Below are 20215 nucleotides of genomic sequence, written 5' to 3'. Positions count from 1 at the left end.
GTTGGCTTCCCAGTAAATTACAACGGCGTTGGACAGAGAGGTGTTGATAAAACATTAACAGTATGATGCTACGCTCAACGAGAATAGCCTATGAAGCTGTCAACACCTCAAATATGTTGACAATTTTACACTGATGTCACCTCTGTATACCGGAGCAAGACGGAAACAGCACAACATCGTCTCCCCTCTGCAGTCAAGCAGACCTTGGCATCTGATTTAGAAAGAAATTACAAAAGCGATAGGTAGGCTATGTTTATATTTCTTACAGTCTTTGGTTTATACCTGCGGATATGCACCCATTCACGGTGATTGAGAAATGGGAGTTTCAGTAGTGGTTTTAGCACCTCGTGGAAATGCTCAAGCCACGTTACGAGCTTCCCTCTTGCGCCCATTTTAGCAATCTCTATATAAGCCAACCAATGCCAAAGTTTTCAAATGAATTGGCCAATGCACCCTGTGTTGCCCTTACTTAACAGTGACAGCCCATCACATTACCCCAGAGTAGGAGATGTACCGTGCTACAAACGCACATCTGGCAGTGAAGGAGGCAGTGTTATGGTGCGTTCATAACCAAGTGGGAATTTATCACATACAACTGGGAAAAATCCACTTGAACAGCCCTCAAAACTGATAATTACTAGTGGGAAACTCGTCTATCAGCCTGAACACCCACTTCTCCCACATGATGACCTCTGACGTCACCTACTAAGGAAATGGCCTCTGTAACAACAGCATTTTTGGCAGTTAAATGCAACAGCAAAACATTATTTATAAAATATATCTATTAATGTAGTTTTTGAAATCGGTAATTTGTTTGCAAGCATGATAGCTTTACTTGTAGTTTATGGTTGACACAGCTTGTTGGTCATTATCCAATCGGCTTTTCTCAACGAGTTCAAATCACATGAATGCATCCAACTGGTATTTATGATTTCACAACTGGTAAATTCCCACCTCCCACATGGTTACAAATGCAGCATCAGAGTGGAAACTTGAGAGGCCCAACATAACAATCCGATCACAACAGACAATGCAAGAAACATTATGAATGCTGCACATTGTGAATGGCATTTTATTTTCCCACTGTACCGAAACTGATCCGAACTGTGACCCCAAAAACCGCAATACGTACCGAACCGTGGGTTTGGTGAACCGTGGGTTTGGTGAACCGTGGGTTTGGTGAACCGTTAGCTATTGTGCCTTCAGAAAGTATTTTTTCCCCATTATGTTGTGTTATAGCCTGAATTAAACATTTATTAAATTGAGATTTTTGTCACTGGCTTACACACAATACCCGATACCATCAAATTAATACAAAATGAAAAGCTGAAATGTCTTGAGTCAATAAGTATTCAACCCCTTTATTATGGCAAGCCTAAATAAGTTCAGGGGTAATTTTTCTGTACGGTCCCTCAGTTGAGCAGAGAATTTCAATCAAAGATTCAAGAATCAAAGGGCACCTATTGGTAGATGGGTAAAAAAAAAAAAAAAAAAACGACATTGAATATCCCTTTGAGCATGGTGAAGTTATTAATTATACTTTGGAGGGTATATCAATAGACCTATCACGTTTTAGGGAAGATCCATATGCAGACAGTGTCGAAGTAACACAAGTTTATTACTAGAACAGAGGTCAGGCAAAACGACAGGTCAAGGGCAGGCAGAGTTCGGTAATCCAGATCAGAGTCCAAAAGGTACAGAACGGCAGGCAGTCTCAGGGTCAGGGCAGGCAGAGGTCAATAATCCAGTGTGGTGTGACAAGGTACAGAACGGCAGGCAGGCGCAGAGTCAGGGCAGGCTGAATGGTCAAAACCGGGAAAACTAGAAAACAGGAACTAGAAACAGATAGGAGCAAGGGGGAAAACACTGGTAGGCTTGACGAAAAAAAAAAAACTGGCAACAGACAAACAGAGAACACAGGTATTAATACACTGGGGATAATGCGGAAGATGGGTGACACCTGGAAGGGGTGGAGACAAGCACAAAGACAGGTGAAACAGATCAGGGTGTGACAACACCCAGTCACAACAAAGATCCTTCCTAACTCCGTTGCCGGAAAGGAAGGAACCCGCTCAGGGATTTCAGCATGAGGCCAGTGGGGACTTTAAAACAGTTACAGAGTTTAATAGCTGTGATAGGAGAAAACTGAGGATGGATCAACAACATTGTAGTTACTCCACAATACTAACTGACAGAGTGAAATTGACAGAGTGAAAAGAAGGAAGCCTGTACAGAATACAAATATTCAAAAACATGCATCCTATTTGCAACAAGACACTAAAGTAATACTGCCCAAAAAAATTGCTAAAATGTTTGAGGCAAATCCAACACAACACATTACTGAGTACCACTCTACATATTTTCAAGCAGAAGTGGTGGCTGCATCAATCGTTAAGGACTGGGAGTTTTTCTCTATAAAAAATAAATGGAATGGAGCTAAGCACAGGTAAAATCCGAGAGGGAAACCTGGTTCAGTCTGCTTTCCACCAGACACGGAGATTAATTCACCTTTCAGCAGGACAATAACCTAAAGCACAAGGCCAAATCTACACTGGAGTTGTTTACCAAGAAGACAGTGAATGTGGCGGAGTTACAGTTCAGACTTAAATCTACTTGAAAATCAAGACCTGAAAATGGTTGTCTAGCCATGATCAACAACCAATTTAACAAAGCTTGGAAGAATTATGAAAAGATAAATCGGCAAATGTTGCACAATCCAGGTGTGGAAAGCTCTTAGATACTTACCCAGAAAGGCTCACAGCTGTAATTTCTGGCAAAAGTATTGACTTAGGGGTGTGAATACTTATGTACATGAGATATTTATGTATTTCATTTTAAATACATATGCAAAAATTTCTAAAAACATGTTATCACTTTGCCATTATGGGGTCTTGTGTGTAGGTAGGTGAGGAAAAAATGATTTAATACATTTTTAATAAGTCAAGGGATATGAACACTTTCGGAAGGCAATATGAAGACATCTTCAGTTCACACAAGAATCAGTTACATCACACAGTCTAAGTGATCTGTTTTTGTGCTCGAGGCACTTAAGCTGATCCCTTTGGGTACATACTAACCCTGACCTAGGAACAGTGCTTATGTGAGGGATTGAATGAGCTGGGGTGAAAATACAGTCGGGTAGAAAACACTAGATGTATACTATAGAGAAATGACAATGACAGATCTCTCAGTAGGAGGAAGAGGAATAGCTCCAGAGAAGTGGAGCTCCATGACAGAGATGGAGGCAGGGAGTGCCTGCGGCATGCCTGTAGCACTGTAATGAAGTTTGTGGCTCGTGTGCCCATGCTGGGCCGATGGGCCAGACTCTCCCAGACTCGACGGGGGACGTTCATCTGAATATTCTTTCCCCACATGTAGCTACCCAATTAACACCAAGCACTTTACCCTGCCGAGTCCCAGGAAGGCTCAGCCAGCATCATGGAGCTTGGCGAACTGGCACCAAACGACCAAACAGCCTTTGATTTATGGACTTAATACTGTAGTGTACTACACCAAGGCAGGGTATTGTATTTCATACAGAAAAAATCAGAAATCTAATATTTTCCTCTTTCTTTCTCATAAAAGTATTCACCTCTCTCTCTTTTCTACGGTTGTACAGACTCTTTTGTCATGCAGCTTTGGAAGGTTAAGAGTGTTCCGGAATGCTACTGGCTTTTCAAGGTCCAGTGGCGATTTTAGCATGTAAATCTTGGTGGGGCAAAAATAAAAATGTAGGATGCATGTCAGCAAAGCCACTACATGATATAACACTAAACAATACATTAATTGCACTATAACGGTGACAAGCGATGCCCAAAAACTGTTAGGGCCTACATAACGCTGTGCCAACAGCAGTCCCAACACCTTAGCACTGCTACACCTGGCTTTCAGCGGAGCCTTCTCTGTCAGCGAAACAGTTCATTCAGCCTCATTTACTGCCTTTTAAAAAAACATAGTTGATATGGCTGACTTGCTTAAACTGACAATTGAGATGTAAAAATTATTGCATAAGGGGACGACAAGCAGATAAGAGGCCATCCGTAATTTCGATTAAGACATAAATTAGCAAGCAACGACGGACATAGTCAATATAACTATTTGTTCAGCACTTTTGAAATGTACAGTGACAGAATTCAGAACATGGGCCGTTCTTACAGTGTACTCCCTACACACGTCAGAACCGTAGGATACATAAAGGGGGCGTATAAACAGACAATGAAAGCTTTTACAATATTCGATGATTACATTTCTCTAAAACAGGTTATAGGCTATTTGTGCACCACCAAGTTAGAACAGTGGGTGAAATTAAGAGGTGAAAATAGACCAAATGATTAGGGTGAGGCACATTGAACTCCGTTTGGGTCTTTGCGTGTCAAAAATCCAAAAAGATACACGTCATATAGCACTATTTGACGCATTAAATAAGCTTTCAATTTGACACGTCAAATAACACAATTCTATTATAGAATGTGGTGTGTGCTAAATTTGCACGTGCAAGCCAAGCACCACAACTACTAACGTTATGTGTTTACAATACCGCGTTGGTGAAAATAGACCAAATTATTAGGGTGAGGCACATGGGCTACTAACAGCTTACTACACAACATACACTTAGTATTACGTTCTTAGCTACAGTAAACATTTCTCCCTTGCATATTACATCATTTATGCAGCAGCATACAAGACATTTTTGGACTCACCTTCTGAAGGAGGCGCAGCGGTCCTTTGTTTGTAAAAAAACACAGCCACTCCATTGAATAGCAGGCTAACGTTAGTAAACAACTCATTGTCGAATTATTGTGTAATCTTTATGTACAAGGGCCGATGAGCACCGATACGTTATATCTATCATTTCTCTTCATTATTTCTCTTCATATGACAAGGATTAAAAAGGATTTGCCAGTAGAATGTTGACTTGATGACAACTGATGATGTCTGCTAGCTAAGACTTTTAAAGTCCAATCAAAGCTACTGTAGATATAACGTTATTTGATGTCATTCTATCTGTGGCCAATGATCTTGAGCCTTCTTGGATGGGCACTTCTAATATAACTCTATAGCAGAACCCAAGGGGCAAAAACTTTCGAGCTCTAACCTTAGAATTGGGGATGACGTACTGTCCCATGAGTGACAGAAAACTGATTCAATCATGACAGAAAACTTAGCCAGTCTGGCTCAATGCTTTGTATTTTTTGCTGGCTATCCCCACTACCACAGCAAGCACTGAGCTAGGCTGAAACACCTGCATTTTGGAGCTGCCTTACTCAATAAAGCAAAAAAGAGACCATATTTGTATGCAGCTTTATTAACTCAATTACAATTTTTTTGGTTACATTGTTTACAAACTGATATGTGACACGTATTAATGCCAAAATACCAAGCACAACAAGCAAGCCCCCCCCCCCAAAAAAACATGTTTTTTATATTTTTTATTATATACGTTTTTTACCTAAAAGTGTGGTGCTCAAAACAGGGGGCTCTGCCCCTCCCTGTCCTGAATGACGGGTCGCCGTTGCTAAGGTCATGGACCACGAAAAGATGTACAGCAACATTCATCCTGTTAAAGCCCATGGATTACGAGCAAATTACCGTGTGTTGTGCTGGCTGGTGTTACTCTAAATGATTTGTGTGTCCACTTGGCAGTTTATTTACAAACACCGTAATCATCTCATTAAAAGCTACTTGGTGCTCATCAGAAGACACTGCCTTAGCCCCAATGTGCTCCCATTAAACCTCTGCATTCAAAACATATTTTGCTAAGCACCAGAGTGGTAGAACTAAGCCGTTTTAACCAAGCAGACAAATGGTATACTGTAGTTTGCATTTATGGTGCAACTATAACCCAATATCATTTTGGAGCTTTAGGAGGAAAATGATATTTACTGTAACAGAAATAAGACTGATCGTATCCCAAATGGAACATGATTAACATTCATAAAATGGAAGGGTTGTATAATATTAACACAAGGTTATTTTAGGACTGCGTAGTTAAATTGCAACTTGCTCAGAGGAAAGATAAAATGTTACATTTTCCCAGTGCTACATTATGCATGTGCCCTTTTAGAGATGGGGAAATGTATATATTCTATTTCTTCCTATTTTATTACGTTAATGACATTTACAGAGTAATATTAGTTTTTGAATGTGGAAAATAAGTTATGAATATCAACCTTATTGATTGGATTTGTTGTGCCTTATGAACTTTTCACTGGCTATTATTGTCCCTGGTTCACTAAGAGTCATTTTAATACATTTAACTCTGAGATGTAAGATGTTTGTGTTATTGATCATATTGAGAACACTGTCAATCTCACTATGAAGCTGTTCTTGGGATTTTCTAGCTGCATATTCAACACATGTTGGTTGTAGCTACAGTGTATTACTCTATCCCCTAAATATTTTTATACGTTTAAACAAATACATATCAACGTTAAGAAGGTACACAAATAAATTATTGCATGCGGTAGCCACTATTCATTAGTTTTTGCATCAGAGGAAGTGGTAATTCGATTAGTTTTTGCAACAGAGGAAGTGGTACATGAGAGTACCTCTTGTAAGACAGTGTGTGCACAATAACCTCATGATAGAGAACCTGCTAGCCTAATTAGTTTGTGTGGAGCCGGAGTCAGAGGATCAGGTTAAAATATTGGTGGTACAGTAGGCTTATTAAGTTAGTAGTAGAAGACTGGAGGTAGAACTGGTAGAAGACTGGTGGTAGAACTGGTAGAAGACTGGTGGTAGAACTGGTAGAAGACTGGTGGTAGAACTGGTAGAAGACTGGTGGTAGAACTGGTAGAAGACTGGTGGTAGAACTGGTAGAAGACTGGTGGTAGAACTGGTAGAAGACTGGTGGTAGAACTGGTAGAAGACTGGTGGTAGAACTGGTAGAAGACTGGTGGTAGAACTGGTAGAAGACTGGTGGTAGAACTGGTAGAAGACTGGTGGTAGAACTGGTAGAAGACTGGTGGTAGAACTGGTAGAAGACTGGACATTTAGTAAATTCGTTAATACCAGCATACCACTGGGGGAAAACGTGTTGCTCCCAGTTTACAAGTAGTACTACCTGAGTTCCCCACTTGTAATGAACGGAGCATAAAGCCCTGAACTGACCTGGGCGTGCTCCCCTTGGAGCCAGGTCAACACAGCAATGGTGAGTAGAACATGTTGGCGATTGCAACAAAGAAATTAAACAATTTCAACAACAATTAAAGGTTGTGTATGTAACAAGATTCTGCTGTTTATACATACTGTTTAAAGGAACTAGTGATAGCATAGTTAGGGAAATGTCCATGTGACAATAGCTCTCAGGCACAAATCCCATATACCTACCTACATGTCAAATAAAATAAAATATAATTTTATTGGTCACATACACATTTAGCAGATGTTATTGCGCGTGTAGTGAAATGCTTGTGTTTCTAGCTCCAAAAGTGCAGTAATATCTAACAAGTAGTATCTAACAATTTCACAACATTACACACATTTAAAGTATGTTAAAAGGGTACAAAAATCTACAAAAAGGAACTACTACTGTATATTCATGAGCTAGCTACTCCAATGTTTTTGCATCAAAAGGAGTACTGAGAGCACCTCTTGTAGACAGTGTGGACTGTGTATGCTAAAATAGGTGCCTTACCTAGGCTCCCTGCCCCAGAGTTTATACAGTAACCTCACCAAAAACAGCCTTGTTTCAACTAGTGGTGTTGACTCCCCACTCATCATTTTACAGCCACACCTACCCTGAGTAATTACCTTTACACGCACAGAACAGCCTCGTCCAGCCAGGGGGCTGGCTGCAGCACAGAATACAAATGGCCCATAAAAATGCCTTCAACTGCCAATTAGTCAAGCAAGATATGTACTGAGCTTGCTATTAATAACCTATTACCACAAGCCGGACAAAGATGGCACAGCCTAATGAGCATTTGATTGTCATATTTGTCTTGAATGCTGTTAAAGATTACAAATGTCAGAGGGCAAACATTGTCAGTAGTCTCTTCTGATTTCTTGCTGAAGTTTGTATTATGGGGAGTTTTCCCCCCTCCGTTCCCAAAGTATAGAAGGACAGTGGGGTGTGAAGGCAATCCTCTCTGCTACAGGGTCGAGTGTTTGGGTCAAGGCCATGGCCAAGGTTTAGTGGCTGTCAGGCGGCAATGATAGAAAGGTCAGCCCAAGCAGAGCTCAGGGCAGAACAGACGGGTTCATATCAAGGTTATAGTGTGCTTTATGCTACACAGCAAAACACTACTAGACTGTGATGAACTGCAGCCTTATACTAGGACACAGATGCAAAATAACAGTATTCATCATTGTGCTACTGTTATATTACTACTGAGTAATGCTAATGGTAAATAAAAAAATAACTGCCTCTGTAGCTCTGGGGATAAAATACATTGTTCGCCACATGATTTCTGTCATTGTGGTTCATAGCAGTCCATCAGATTCTGCTGTAAATTAAAGTTATCTCTCAATCTGTTCCTATAAGGGCTCCTCCTCCCCTGTGTCTATAAAGCAGCTCAATCTTCTAACACCACCACCCAGCAGCAACCCCTTAGAACAAGGACACGCTGATTAAAGACACTAATATCCAAATAATTACTTTTTACTTGATTTATATATTTTTCGCACAGTACTGGGACACGACATTAGCAATGTGTGAGGTAAATTCATTGTTCTAAGTCTTTATTCTGTCTCCACTTCCTCCAGATTGGTCTTGCATTTTGGATCCAATGACTGAATGAGCTTGGTTCAGTGTTGCCAGGCATGGAGCAGATGGATTGTAAGCCTTACCAGTCGTTGTCCAAGGCCCGGAATGAGATGGAGCTCGCCTACACCAGCTCCTCAGACGAAAGCGAGGACGGCAGGAACCTTTGCAAATCCTACACATCCCGAGAGACCCTGCCCGACTACGGCCAGGAGATGAGACTAAACTACAACAGCCACAGAGCCAAGCGGAAAACAGTGGAGGAACACACTGGAGGTGCGCTATAACCACATACCACAAACTAGTTTAGCCAGTCACAATGAGATTGTTAAATAGTAATTCAATTGAAATAGTAATTTGTTTTGATTGGTAACTGTGCTGGGGGCATTTATACGGTAAATACCCGTTCCATTTTGTAGTTATTGATAAACGCACAGGTTCCAGGTTAATCCGTTTTCCCTGCACAGGTTATGGTCAGTTATGATGTCAAAGTGGCAGAGAGGTTGCAGGGGGAGACAGGCAAATGCAGTGTGATTGTATGCATGGTAAGACTTATCATGACATTGCAGCTAGCCAAATGAATTTTATAATCTCATGTCCCCGTATCCACATATCCCCTGGTAAATGTATGAAAACTCTACTCTGCTGGTACCTGCAGTGACTATGGAAGGATTGCATGCTAATGTGGAAGGTAGACTCAGTTGAATGTTGTTGTGAAAAATGTGAATAACAGAGGTAATGCAGTTATTCCATAAATTGTTTCCTAGTCTAGCTAGTCACACATAGGAGCTTTTTAACACCTTAGGGCTGTGTTGGGGTTTGGGGGGTGGGATGGGATAGGGATGGTGGGAGTGTATAATTATGTTTGAATTGACTTTTTCTCTGTACAATATAACACAATCACACCTCTATTCTAACCACTCTAAACAATGATTGTTAGGAAATGAGAATAGGATATGAGTGTTACAGGGAAAATACAAAACTCACTTATCGAATTATGAGTGGTTTTAGTGGTGATGTTTCTACTCAGTTTTTCATTGCACAGTCTATATTGTTATCTACCTTATTCACTGAACACATAGTGCAGTATGCCATCACTGTCTCTTGAAGGTTCCTCATACAAAAATGTCACACGATCTGGTCTGCTTCAGGAAGACATAAAATACCACTATGGAGGTTATTTCAGGTCCCATCTAAACCACTGGTTGACTATTTACCTTTCACAATATACAGTTGCAGTCATTAAAGCTCGTTTTTCAACCACTCCACAAATTTCTTGTTAACAAACTATAGTTTTGGCAAGTCGGTTAGGACATCTACTTTGTGCATGACACAAGTAATTTTCCCAACAATTGTTTACAGACAGATTATTTCACTTATAATTCACTGTATCACAATTCCAGTGGGTCAGAAGTTTACATACACTAAGTTGACTGTGCCTTTAAACAGCTTGGAAAATTCCAGAAAATGATGGCATGGCTTTAGAAGCTTCTGATAGGCTACTTGACATCATTTGAGTCAATTGGAGGGGTACCTGTGGATGTATTTCAAGGCCTACTTTGAAACTCAGTGCCTCTTTGACATCATGACATCATGGGAGAATCAACAGAAATCAGCCAAATCAGCCAAAAATTGTAGACCTCCACAAGTTTGGTTCATCCATGGGAGCAATTTCCAAACACCTGAAGGTGTCACGTTCATCTGTACAAACAATAGTGCGCAAGTATAAACACCATGGGACCACGCAGCCGCCATACCGCTCAGGAAGGAGATGCATTCTGTCTCCTAGAGATGAACGTACTTTGGTGCGAAAAGTGCAAATCAAGCCCAGAACAACAGTAAAGGACCTTGTGAAGATGGTGGAGGAAACAGGTACAAGTATCTATATCCACAGTAAAACGAGTCCTATATCGACTTAACCTGAAAGGCTGCTCAGCAAGGAAGAAGCCCCTGCTCCAAAACCGCCATAAAAAATCCAGACTACGGTTTGCAACTGCACATGGGGACAAAGATGGTACTTTTTGGAGAAATGTCTTCTGGTCTGATGAAACAAAAACAGAACTATTTGGCCATAATGACCATCGTTATGTTTGGAGGAAAAAGGGGGAGGCTTGCAAGCTGAAGAACACCATCCCAACCGTGAAGCACGGAGGTGGCAGCATCATGTTGTGGGGGTGCTTTGCTGCAAGAGGAACTGGTGCACTTCACAAAATAGATGGCATCATGAGGAAGGAAAATTGTGTGGCTATATTGAAGCAACATCTCAAGACATCAGTCAGGAAGTTAAAGCTTGGTCGCAAATGGGTCTTCCAAATGGACAATGACCCCAAGCATACTACCAAAGTTGTGGCAAAATGGCTTAAGGACAACAAAGTCAAGGTATTGGAGTGGCCATCACAAAGCCCTGACCTCAATCCCATAGAACATTTGTGGCCAGAACTGAAACGGTGTGTGCGAGCAAGGAGGGCTACAAACCTGACTCAGTTACACCAGCTCTGTCAGGAGGAATGTGCCAAAAATTCATCCAACTTATTGTGGGAAGCTTGTGAAAGGCTACCAGAAATGTTTGACCCAAGTTAAACAATTTAAAGGCATTGCTACCAAATACTAATTGAGTGTATGTAAACTTCTGACCCACTGGGAATGTGATAAAATAAATAAAAGCTGAAATACATCATTATCTCTACTATTATTCTGACATTTCACATTCTTAAAATAAAGTGGTGATCCTACCTAACCTAAGACAGGGAATTTTTACTTGGATTGAATGTCAGGAATTGTGAAAAACTAAGTTGAAATGTATTTGGCTAAGGTGTATGTAAACTTCCGACAAGCACTTGTAAGATTGGGGGAACAACACAATCACAAACTGCAGTGTCATTGTAAACAGATGATTTCTAGGAGCTACTGTAAGGTTTCCTCGCTACAGTTGTAGTTTATGATGTCAATTCTACATAGGACCTATATGAAAGATATTTGTAAGGTTATTGGGCGTAAGTATGTACAGGCACAGAACATGGACGTAAATAGAAGATTATGACACAATCTTAATAGTGATAGTACATCTGTACCGCAGTAGTTAAACTTTGATCAGTGTTGCTGTTTTCATTGTTTTACATGGAAATTCTTCTAACCATATTCTGTCTCTTTATGCAGTCCTGGAATAATTGCTCTTCTGAAATATTGTTGACATGACATATTCCTTGATCATTGTACGTTAATTTGAGTCATTTGAAGGTAAGAATTGAAGAACAAAGTTATGCTGAAAATGTCTTCAGTGTTATGACTATAATTTCTATAATAATAATTTATATGAGGATAATTTCTTATAATGCCTATCAGTAATTCTGATGATTAGAGTGGGTATTTCTATGTCAAATGATGATTTACACTTTCTAAAGATATAACACTTAACATTTATTTCACATATATTATACTGTATTTGAAGGCAAAATGTGCATATGAATAACACCTGATCAGCATCTCCCTCACATTGATATGATTAACAGTGCTATATTTCTAATCACATGATCATTTATATACTGTATTATCTTATTTTCCTTAGATTTACCTTAAAACTTATGCGAGTGATGGAAGATACATATTCTTGTCTTAACTGCCAATGTGAGCTTAAATCGGCTTTCAGCTCCCATGTATTACGGTATTCAAATGATACACCGAACAAAACATTTTGTTCTGGTTACCTTGGAAACTGCATAAAATGAACAAATGACATTTGCTTGGAGCAGCATCTTTTTCAACCTGAACAGATTGATTGCAAAACAGTATGCACATGATTTCAGCCCCTATCGTGGAGAGGACAACATTATCAGGAGTGATTGGGAAAAAATCGATACAGTTACATATCGCAATATTTAGGATGATATTATATTGATACTTTGACACCAAAGATCGATTTTTAATAAAATACAATACATACTGCATACAGTGAGCTCAATGTATTGGGACAGTGACATTTTTTTTTGGGGGGGGGGGGGCTCTGTACTCCAGCACTTTGGATTTGAAATTATACAATGAGTATGAGGTTAAAGTGCAGACTGTCAGCTTGAATTTTAGGGTAGCATCCACGTTAATGTAGAAGTGTTTAGAAACATATTTTATTATTTTTTTGTATTTTAACCCAATTTTTGTATTTTCTTCCCAATTACGATCTTGTCTCATGTCTGCAACTCCCCAACGGGCTCGGAGAGGTGAAGGTCGAGTCATGCATATTCCTCCGAAATATGACCCGCCAAACCGCACACCCACCCGCTTAACCCAGAAGCCAGCCGCACCAACGTGTCAGGAAACACCGCTCAACTGACGACCGAAGTCAGTCTGCAGGCGCCCGGCCCGCCACAAAGAGTCGCTAGAGCGCGATGAGCCCCCGGCCAAACCCTCCCATAACCCGGACAATTGTGCGCCGCCCTATGTCTTACTTCAATTAGCCACGAAATCCCTAATTTGAAAGCGAATGTTTTCTAGAAGCTGTGCGGTGCCATTTCCCCTGAATTTACCCATACGTGTGCTAACTGCCTCAAACATCTCGCCATTTGAGTGACAGCTAGCAAGACACACACACACACACACACACACACACACACACACACACACAGTAGAGCGAGAGAGAGAGTAATGACGTGGTTCACATCTGCACATTTGTGACAGTACGCAATTTTCAGGGACCACTTCTGGCTTGTGGGCGCTACCTTCCGAACTACTGGTGAAAAAGTATACAAAAGTACCAGAGAATATCTTTAAATAGTGAGTCAACATGTTTTCAGCACTTTTATTTCCATGACTGATCAGAACTTGGTTTTATTATGGCTCTCTCTTGTCTCTCTGCAGGAGACATATAGTGAGCAATATGTTTGGAACATAAAATCGCAATACATATAGAATGGTAAGAATCGCAATACATATCGTATCGGCACCTAAGTATCGTGATAATATTGTAACATGAGGTCCTGGCAATTCCCATCCCTAATTTTCAGTGCTCATTTGTGTCCATTTTTCGCTGTTGCCTCCATTTCGCGGCTGTGATTTTAAGGGGCAGGAGGTTGGAGAGAGGTATTCACTGACAAGAAATTGGTCAAGGACATGGGTTCCTGACTGGCGTAATTAGTGTAGAGATTATTACTTGAGAGTGAGGTCAGGCAAGTCACCTTGGTGAGGGATTCTCAAGAGCAGTTTAAAGAAAGACGACCCCTCTCCATATGCAAGCCGCACCGCCGTGTTGAGTACAGACCATGGCCTCAGACTGATATTACGGAGTCTAGTCACACAGGATTTTGATCTACGCCAGATTATTGTGCAGCCCAGACAAACCCATTGAAATTGTTGCTAAAACAATTTAACTAAAATGTAAAAAAAAAAAAAAGATCAATAAATTAATTAAATAATTTTAAAAATCACTATACAGTATAACAGGCCTCGGTAATCTGCAATCATTTACTCTCAGTGCTCAGTTTATTAGGTACAACCACCTAGTACCGAGTCAGAACCCCCTTTTCCTCAGGAAACGGAAATGTTTCACAGTTGGTGTCAAGACACCTAAAGTGTGCCTGGATAGTTCCGCACACCATTATACCATCACTATCAGCCTGTACCGTTGACACCAGGCAGGATGGGGCCATGGACTCATGCTGCTTACGCCAAATCCTGACTCTGCCATCAGCATGACACAACAGGATCCGGGATTCGTCGGACCAGGAAATGTTTTTTGACTGCTCAATTGTCCAGTGTTGGTGATCGCGTGCCAACAGGAGCCGATTCTTCTTGTTTTTAGCTGATAGGAGTGGAACCCTGTTGGTCGTCTGCTGCAATAGCTCATCCGTGACAAGGACTGACGAGTTGTGCGTTCAGAGATGCCGTTCTTCACACCACTGTTGTACTGTGTCGTTATTTGCCTGTTTGTGGCACACCTTTTAGGTTGAACGATTCTTGCCATTCTCCTTCGACCTCTCATCAACGAGCTGTTTTCGCCCATAGGACTGAAGCTGACTGGATGCTTTTTGTTTTTTGCACCAATGTTTGTATACCCTACACACTGTCGTGCGTGAAAAGCGCAGGACGCCGGCCATTTCTGATCATACCATGCTCAAAGTCGCTTAGGTTACTCATTTTTCCCATTCTAACGTTTAATCGAACAGTAACTGAATGCCTTGATGCCTGTCTGCCTGCTTTATATAGCAAGTCATGACCAAGTGACTCACTGTCTGTAGCAACAAACTATTTATCGTTAATGGGGTGGTGTACCTAAAAAACAGTCCACTGAGTGTATATCACACTTTTATCTAGTTTTGATAAGAAAATGTAATTAGATCATGTACAGTTAATGTTTGTGTGTAAGGGTAAAGTGACGGTACTCTGTTATATTTCATTCTTGTTTAGTTATGTGACCCAGTCTTTATCACAAATATCTCTAAGGTGAAGTCAATTCGCTCTCAGCAGTGTAAATGTTGATAAAGATTGATCCGCTACTGTTGGAAGTTATGATTTGACCAAACTGTGCAGAACAGATTAGGAATAAAATAGGATGCGTCATCCTCTTTGGAGTAAGTGAATTTATTGTTGAAAAGGATGTACATAGACACTTTTCACAGCTGGTAAGTAAGTGCAAAACTGACGTGGAAGAAGTGTATCTAAGTTTCCCAGGTAAGTGCTTTGTTAAATATTTTGCTGCTCTTTCAGGTGAAAACAAAACCCGCCTAAATGTGTCCCTCCAGCAATGACCTAGAAATCTGAAAGTGTTTTTAGTTTCCACGCTTGCGAGTTAAGATTAGTATTCTTAGTTCTGAATTATTTGAAGGATATCGTATTGTTTTCCGTCTTGAAAGGTAACTGGAGGAATCACTGTTCAGCCATCCCTGATCTGGAGGTGGTGAAAACAGATGGTGCTCCCAACGCCTCATTCTGTGAGAATACTCACAGCATCCACACACTTCCACAATGCCTCTCCAATTTCTGAACATCCAATGGAGAGAGAAAAATAGATGTTAGTTTTTCTTCTATACTGAGTGGATCTATACTTATGAACTCTTGCTTAGACTTAAACTTTTCCCAAAAATGCTATGTTACCTTTTCCCCTGAGATTACATGGCACACATAGCCCTATGCTAACATGACCAGCATGATTATTTCCTGTAACAAATTCCACAACAGCCAAATAAAAAGGTTCACGTATTTGGATGTGATCAAACACTTTTTCATGAAATTGTTGTTAACAGATGTCAAAAAAACACGTTCTGCTAATCAAAGTTACTAAAATCACATGTTTGAGTGACTGGTCAAATAGCTCTGTGTAGTGAGCTTAGCACCTGACAATTTTTGCAGTTTGCAGTAAGTGTTCGAATCGCAGATTAGATGGGTTTTTTCTTCTTTGTAATGTAGTTCATCCTGGATGAACTGCACTACCTGAGCCACTTGTGTGGGTTGTAGACTCCGTCTCATGCTACCACTAGAGTGAGAGCACCGCCAGCATTCAAAAGTGACCAAAACATCAGCCAGGAAGCATAGGAACTGAGAAGTGGTCTGTGGTCACCACCTGCAGAATCACTCCTTTTTTGGGGGTGTCTTGCTAATTGCCTATAATTTCCACCTTTTGTCTATTCCATTTGCACAACAGCATGTGAAATTTATTGTCAATCAGTGTTGCTTCCTAAGTGGACAGTTTGATTTCACAGAAGTGTGATTGACTTGGAGTTACATTGTGTTGTTTAAGTGTTCCCTTTATTTTTTTGAGCAGTGTATGTACATTTAACTGTACAACATTGTTCATGCATTATTCAAATTATCTACTTTGTCACATATGTGTTATTTGAATCGAGGACCAGCAGGAGAACGTTTTTTCTATAAATAAAACAAATGTCACATAGGGGACTTGATCCCCTACAAAAAGTTTCCAAGCACACCGCATTGCCACCTGGCAATGATAACAAATTTCAGTACATTACTGCAGTCTAACAATACCATGAGCCTATCTGAATTAGTTTTGATGATGTTCTATAAACATCCTATATATTTTTTCCCATAAAAGCACATGGATGTGTGTGAAATAGATAAGCAAAAACGTGGAGTTTTGTCATATATGAGAAATATTACTATTAGAAATATATTACTTTAGAATTGTGTCTAACGTTAGTAGCCTAGTCAAGGATGCATCATGCAGGCTTGGGCGGTTTCCAGATTTTCATACCTTTGTACCATCCTTGTGCCATCCCGGGGTACACAGTATTACCAGCATTGAACATAAGGGGTGCTATTTTCAAATGCAGAATACCCCACTGTAATCTGAAGGTTAGCAATGCATGTAAATTCCCATAGCGGATGCCAGCTAAATGCTAACAAGTGCATGCAAACATTGTATACGGTCTCTGACAAATTATTTGCAGGACAGACAGCTCATAAAGTTATACAAATAACAAAAAAATATTACTCACAGTTTTCTGCAAACACAAAACATTAGACAGAATGGTCTTAATCCAGGGTGGAATTCTCAGCTGTTACCAAGAGAAGAGAAGAAGAGAAGATTGATTTTGCAAGAAGCTAACCACTTTGATAACTAGCGACTAATACCCTTTACAGAACCCAATTCATACAGTCCCATTTTTACCACATTCTTGCACATTCAGGATAAGCATTTTATATCTCCCGTGCACTTATAGGAAAGTTTAGGAGCAGAGTTAGATGTGGGCTGATGTGGTTGGACGTCTATTTGAATAAATCCATTGAATATAAACCATCACAAAGAAATACATTTTTTATTTATTTTAGGCAGGTCCTAAGAAACATTGTAAGACTCAAGTTATTTTCAAAATAATATGGCATATTTTGAGTTTAATGATGTTACTGGTCTGGACAGCCTAAAGGCTACATGGGTGTGCCATGCACATGAAATCAATAGATATTTTGTTAATTAAACAGACAAAACACTTAGACTACCCTGATCACAGTCAACACACATATTTTATAGTAGGCTAAGAATGTAATGACATATAACAATATAACTTGCGTCACGGCAACGTGTGGAACTGCAAAATAATAGGCATACACTTGATTTAGGCTACATTATTGCATGCAAAATGTTTCTAATCAGTGATAGATGAGCAAACAAATAGATGAGCTATACAATCTCCACTTAGTTGCCCAGCCAGAGAAGTCACAAATAAACAGATGGAGACTCAGTAAAACAAAATGAATTGATTAAGACAAGTCGCAAGCTTTTGGTGGGCCTAGGCTACTAAGCGACTGCGAGTGAACAGCAAAATAATCCACTTGTTTGGCCTAAACTACAGTGTATTCGGCAAGTATTCAGACCCCTTGACTTTTTCCACATTTTGTTACTTTACAGCCTTATTCTAAAATGGATTATATATTTTTTTAAATGACTCATCAATCTACACACAATACCCCATAATGACAAAGGGAAAATAGGTTTTTAGAAATTTTAGCAAATGTATATAAAAAAAAATGAAATACCTTATTTACATAAGTATTCAGACCCTTTGCTATGAGACATGAAATTGAGCTCAGGTGCATCCTGTCTCTACAACTTGAGTCCACCTGTGGTAAATTCAATTGATTGGACATGATTTGGAAAGGCACACACCTGTCTATATAAGGTCCCACAGTTGACAGTGTATGTCAGAGAAAAAACCAAGCCATGAGGTCGAAGGAATTGTCCGTAGAGCCCTGAGACAGGACTGTGTCGAGGAAAAGATCTGGGGAAAGGTACCAAAATATGTCTGCAGCATTGAAAGCCCCCAAGAACACAGTGGCCTCTATCATTCTTAAATGGAAGAAGTTTGGAACCACCAAGACTCTTCCAAGAGCTGGCCACCTGGCCAAACTGAGCAATCGGGGGAGAAGGGCCTTGGTCAGGGAGGTGACCAAGAACCCGATGGTCACTCTGACAGAGCTCCAGAGTTCCTTTGTGGAGATGGGAGAACCTTCCAGAAGGACAACCGTCTCAGCAGCACTCCACCAATCAGGCCTTTATGGTAGAGTGGCCAGACAGAAGCCACTCCTCAGTAAATGGCACATGACAGCCCTCTTTGAGTTTGCCAAAAGGTACCTAAAGACTCTCAGACCATGAGAAACAAGATTCTCTGGTCTGATGAAACAAAGATTGAACTCTTTGGCCTGAATGTCAAGCATCATGTCTGGAGTAATCCCGGGAAGATGTATTAAAAATGTCAAAAAATATGTTTTTGTTTTGTCAATATGGGGTATTATGTGTAGATTGATGAGGGAAAAATCTGTTTAATCTATTTTAGAATAAGTCTAACTTTTAACAAAATGCAAATGCACTGTACATACACTAACATGCTGGCAAAATGTTCTGATTGTCGCTAATAAATTAGCCAACTAGACAAGATTATCATGAGCAGCACTCACCTCAATTTAGCTAACATTTCCACAGCCTAATTGTAGCCTAACCAATACCCAAACGGAGATTTAGTAAGAAAAAAAAATCTGTCATTAATTGATTTATCAAGACGAGTCCTCACGAAACGGTGCTGAAATAGTTGAAAGTTGACCACACGCAGGTAGGCTATTGCTTCAATTGTATTATAACAATTTGATCCCTTCAATTTCGTTAGCCTACTTAAGTAAAAATGTTCGTTATTCAGTGATATTTATTCCCACAGTAATTCTCTATGGATCCATCCAGTCGCGGTTAAGAAAACAGTGCATGTGGTGGGCTATGCAAAGAGATCGGTGAAGTGACATGCCTCAGTTTAGAACTGCCAGGAGGATAGTGGTAATGGGCACTGCTTAGCAAATATCAAGAGCTTAAGAGCGTAGTGCGTGCTATTGCCGCCTCGGCATTATGGCTACATTTCATACTAAGGCAGAACTTTACCGCAATCATTACTAGGGTCGGTTGGCGGGAATAAAAGTATCGGCTTTGTCACCAGCAATACGTTTCATGTATAAAAAAGAATTGGCAAAAAGTTGGCTGAATGCTGAAGTTGACAGGAAAATGTATTGGTTTAAAAAGCGTATAAGTTAGCAAACCAAATTCACAAGTGCAGAGTATTTAGCACGTTTTAGTCAGTTAACTTAATAGTTATTCTAAGATACAGTATATAGCAGGCAAATATGTAGTTGTGTGTTACTAGACTACCTGGTGCGTGCTGAAAAACACTGAGAGTGACTCACAAGGCTCCGGTCTCTCGTCGTTATGCACTTGTTAACGTTGCATTTTCAGAATTTTTTTTAACGTTTAAGCAAGAGTTCAATAAGTTTAGGAAAAAATAAATAGTGCCAGCAAAGTTCAGGCGAGGATATGCCAGCAAAGTTCACTGAACTAATGTAAATATTGCTACAGAAAATAGAAGACAGAATGTTCCGGGTTTAGCCTGGTCCCAGATCTGTTTGAGCTTTTGCCTACTCCATTGTCAAGCCAAACATAATTGTTATTGGTACGTTTGGCATGACAATTCCATAAGGAGTTGGCAAGAAAGCAGGAAAACAGACTGTCACCCAGGCTATACCAGATTATCC

The 20215-nt window shown here is 40.2% G+C and overlaps 1 protein-coding gene and 1 long non-coding RNA gene across 4 annotated transcripts in view; one reads left to right on the top strand and one right to left on the bottom strand.

Annotated features, from left to right (window-relative positions):
- Positions 1-20215, top strand: part of LOC129868591 (teneurin-1-like) — a 180426-nt gene that overhangs the window by 35852 nt on the left and 124359 nt on the right. For all 3 annotated transcript variants that reach the window (XM_055942709.1, XM_055942708.1, XM_055942706.1), the window contains exon 2: positions 8707-8980. In XM_055942709.1, coding sequence (XP_055798684.1) covers positions 8764-8980 — 217 coding nt within the window. In that variant the 5' untranslated portion in view covers positions 8707-8763. The remainder of the gene's footprint in view (positions 1-8706; positions 8981-20215) is intronic.
- LOC129868594 (uncharacterized) lies at positions 15581-19192 on the bottom strand. The gene is made up of 3 exons (XR_008761778.1): positions 19103-19192; positions 17146-17205; positions 15581-15670 (listed from the first exon to the last, which is right to left on the bottom strand). It is a non-coding gene; the product is annotated as an uncharacterized LOC129868594 (long non-coding RNA).

The sequence above is a fragment of the Salvelinus fontinalis genome, chromosome 13 (genome assembly GCF_029448725.1).
Source record: "Salvelinus fontinalis isolate EN_2023a chromosome 13, ASM2944872v1, whole genome shotgun sequence".
NCBI lineage: Eukaryota > Metazoa > Chordata > Actinopteri > Salmoniformes > Salmonidae > Salvelinus > Salvelinus fontinalis.
This window is presented reverse-complemented; position numbering and strand designations above follow the sequence as displayed.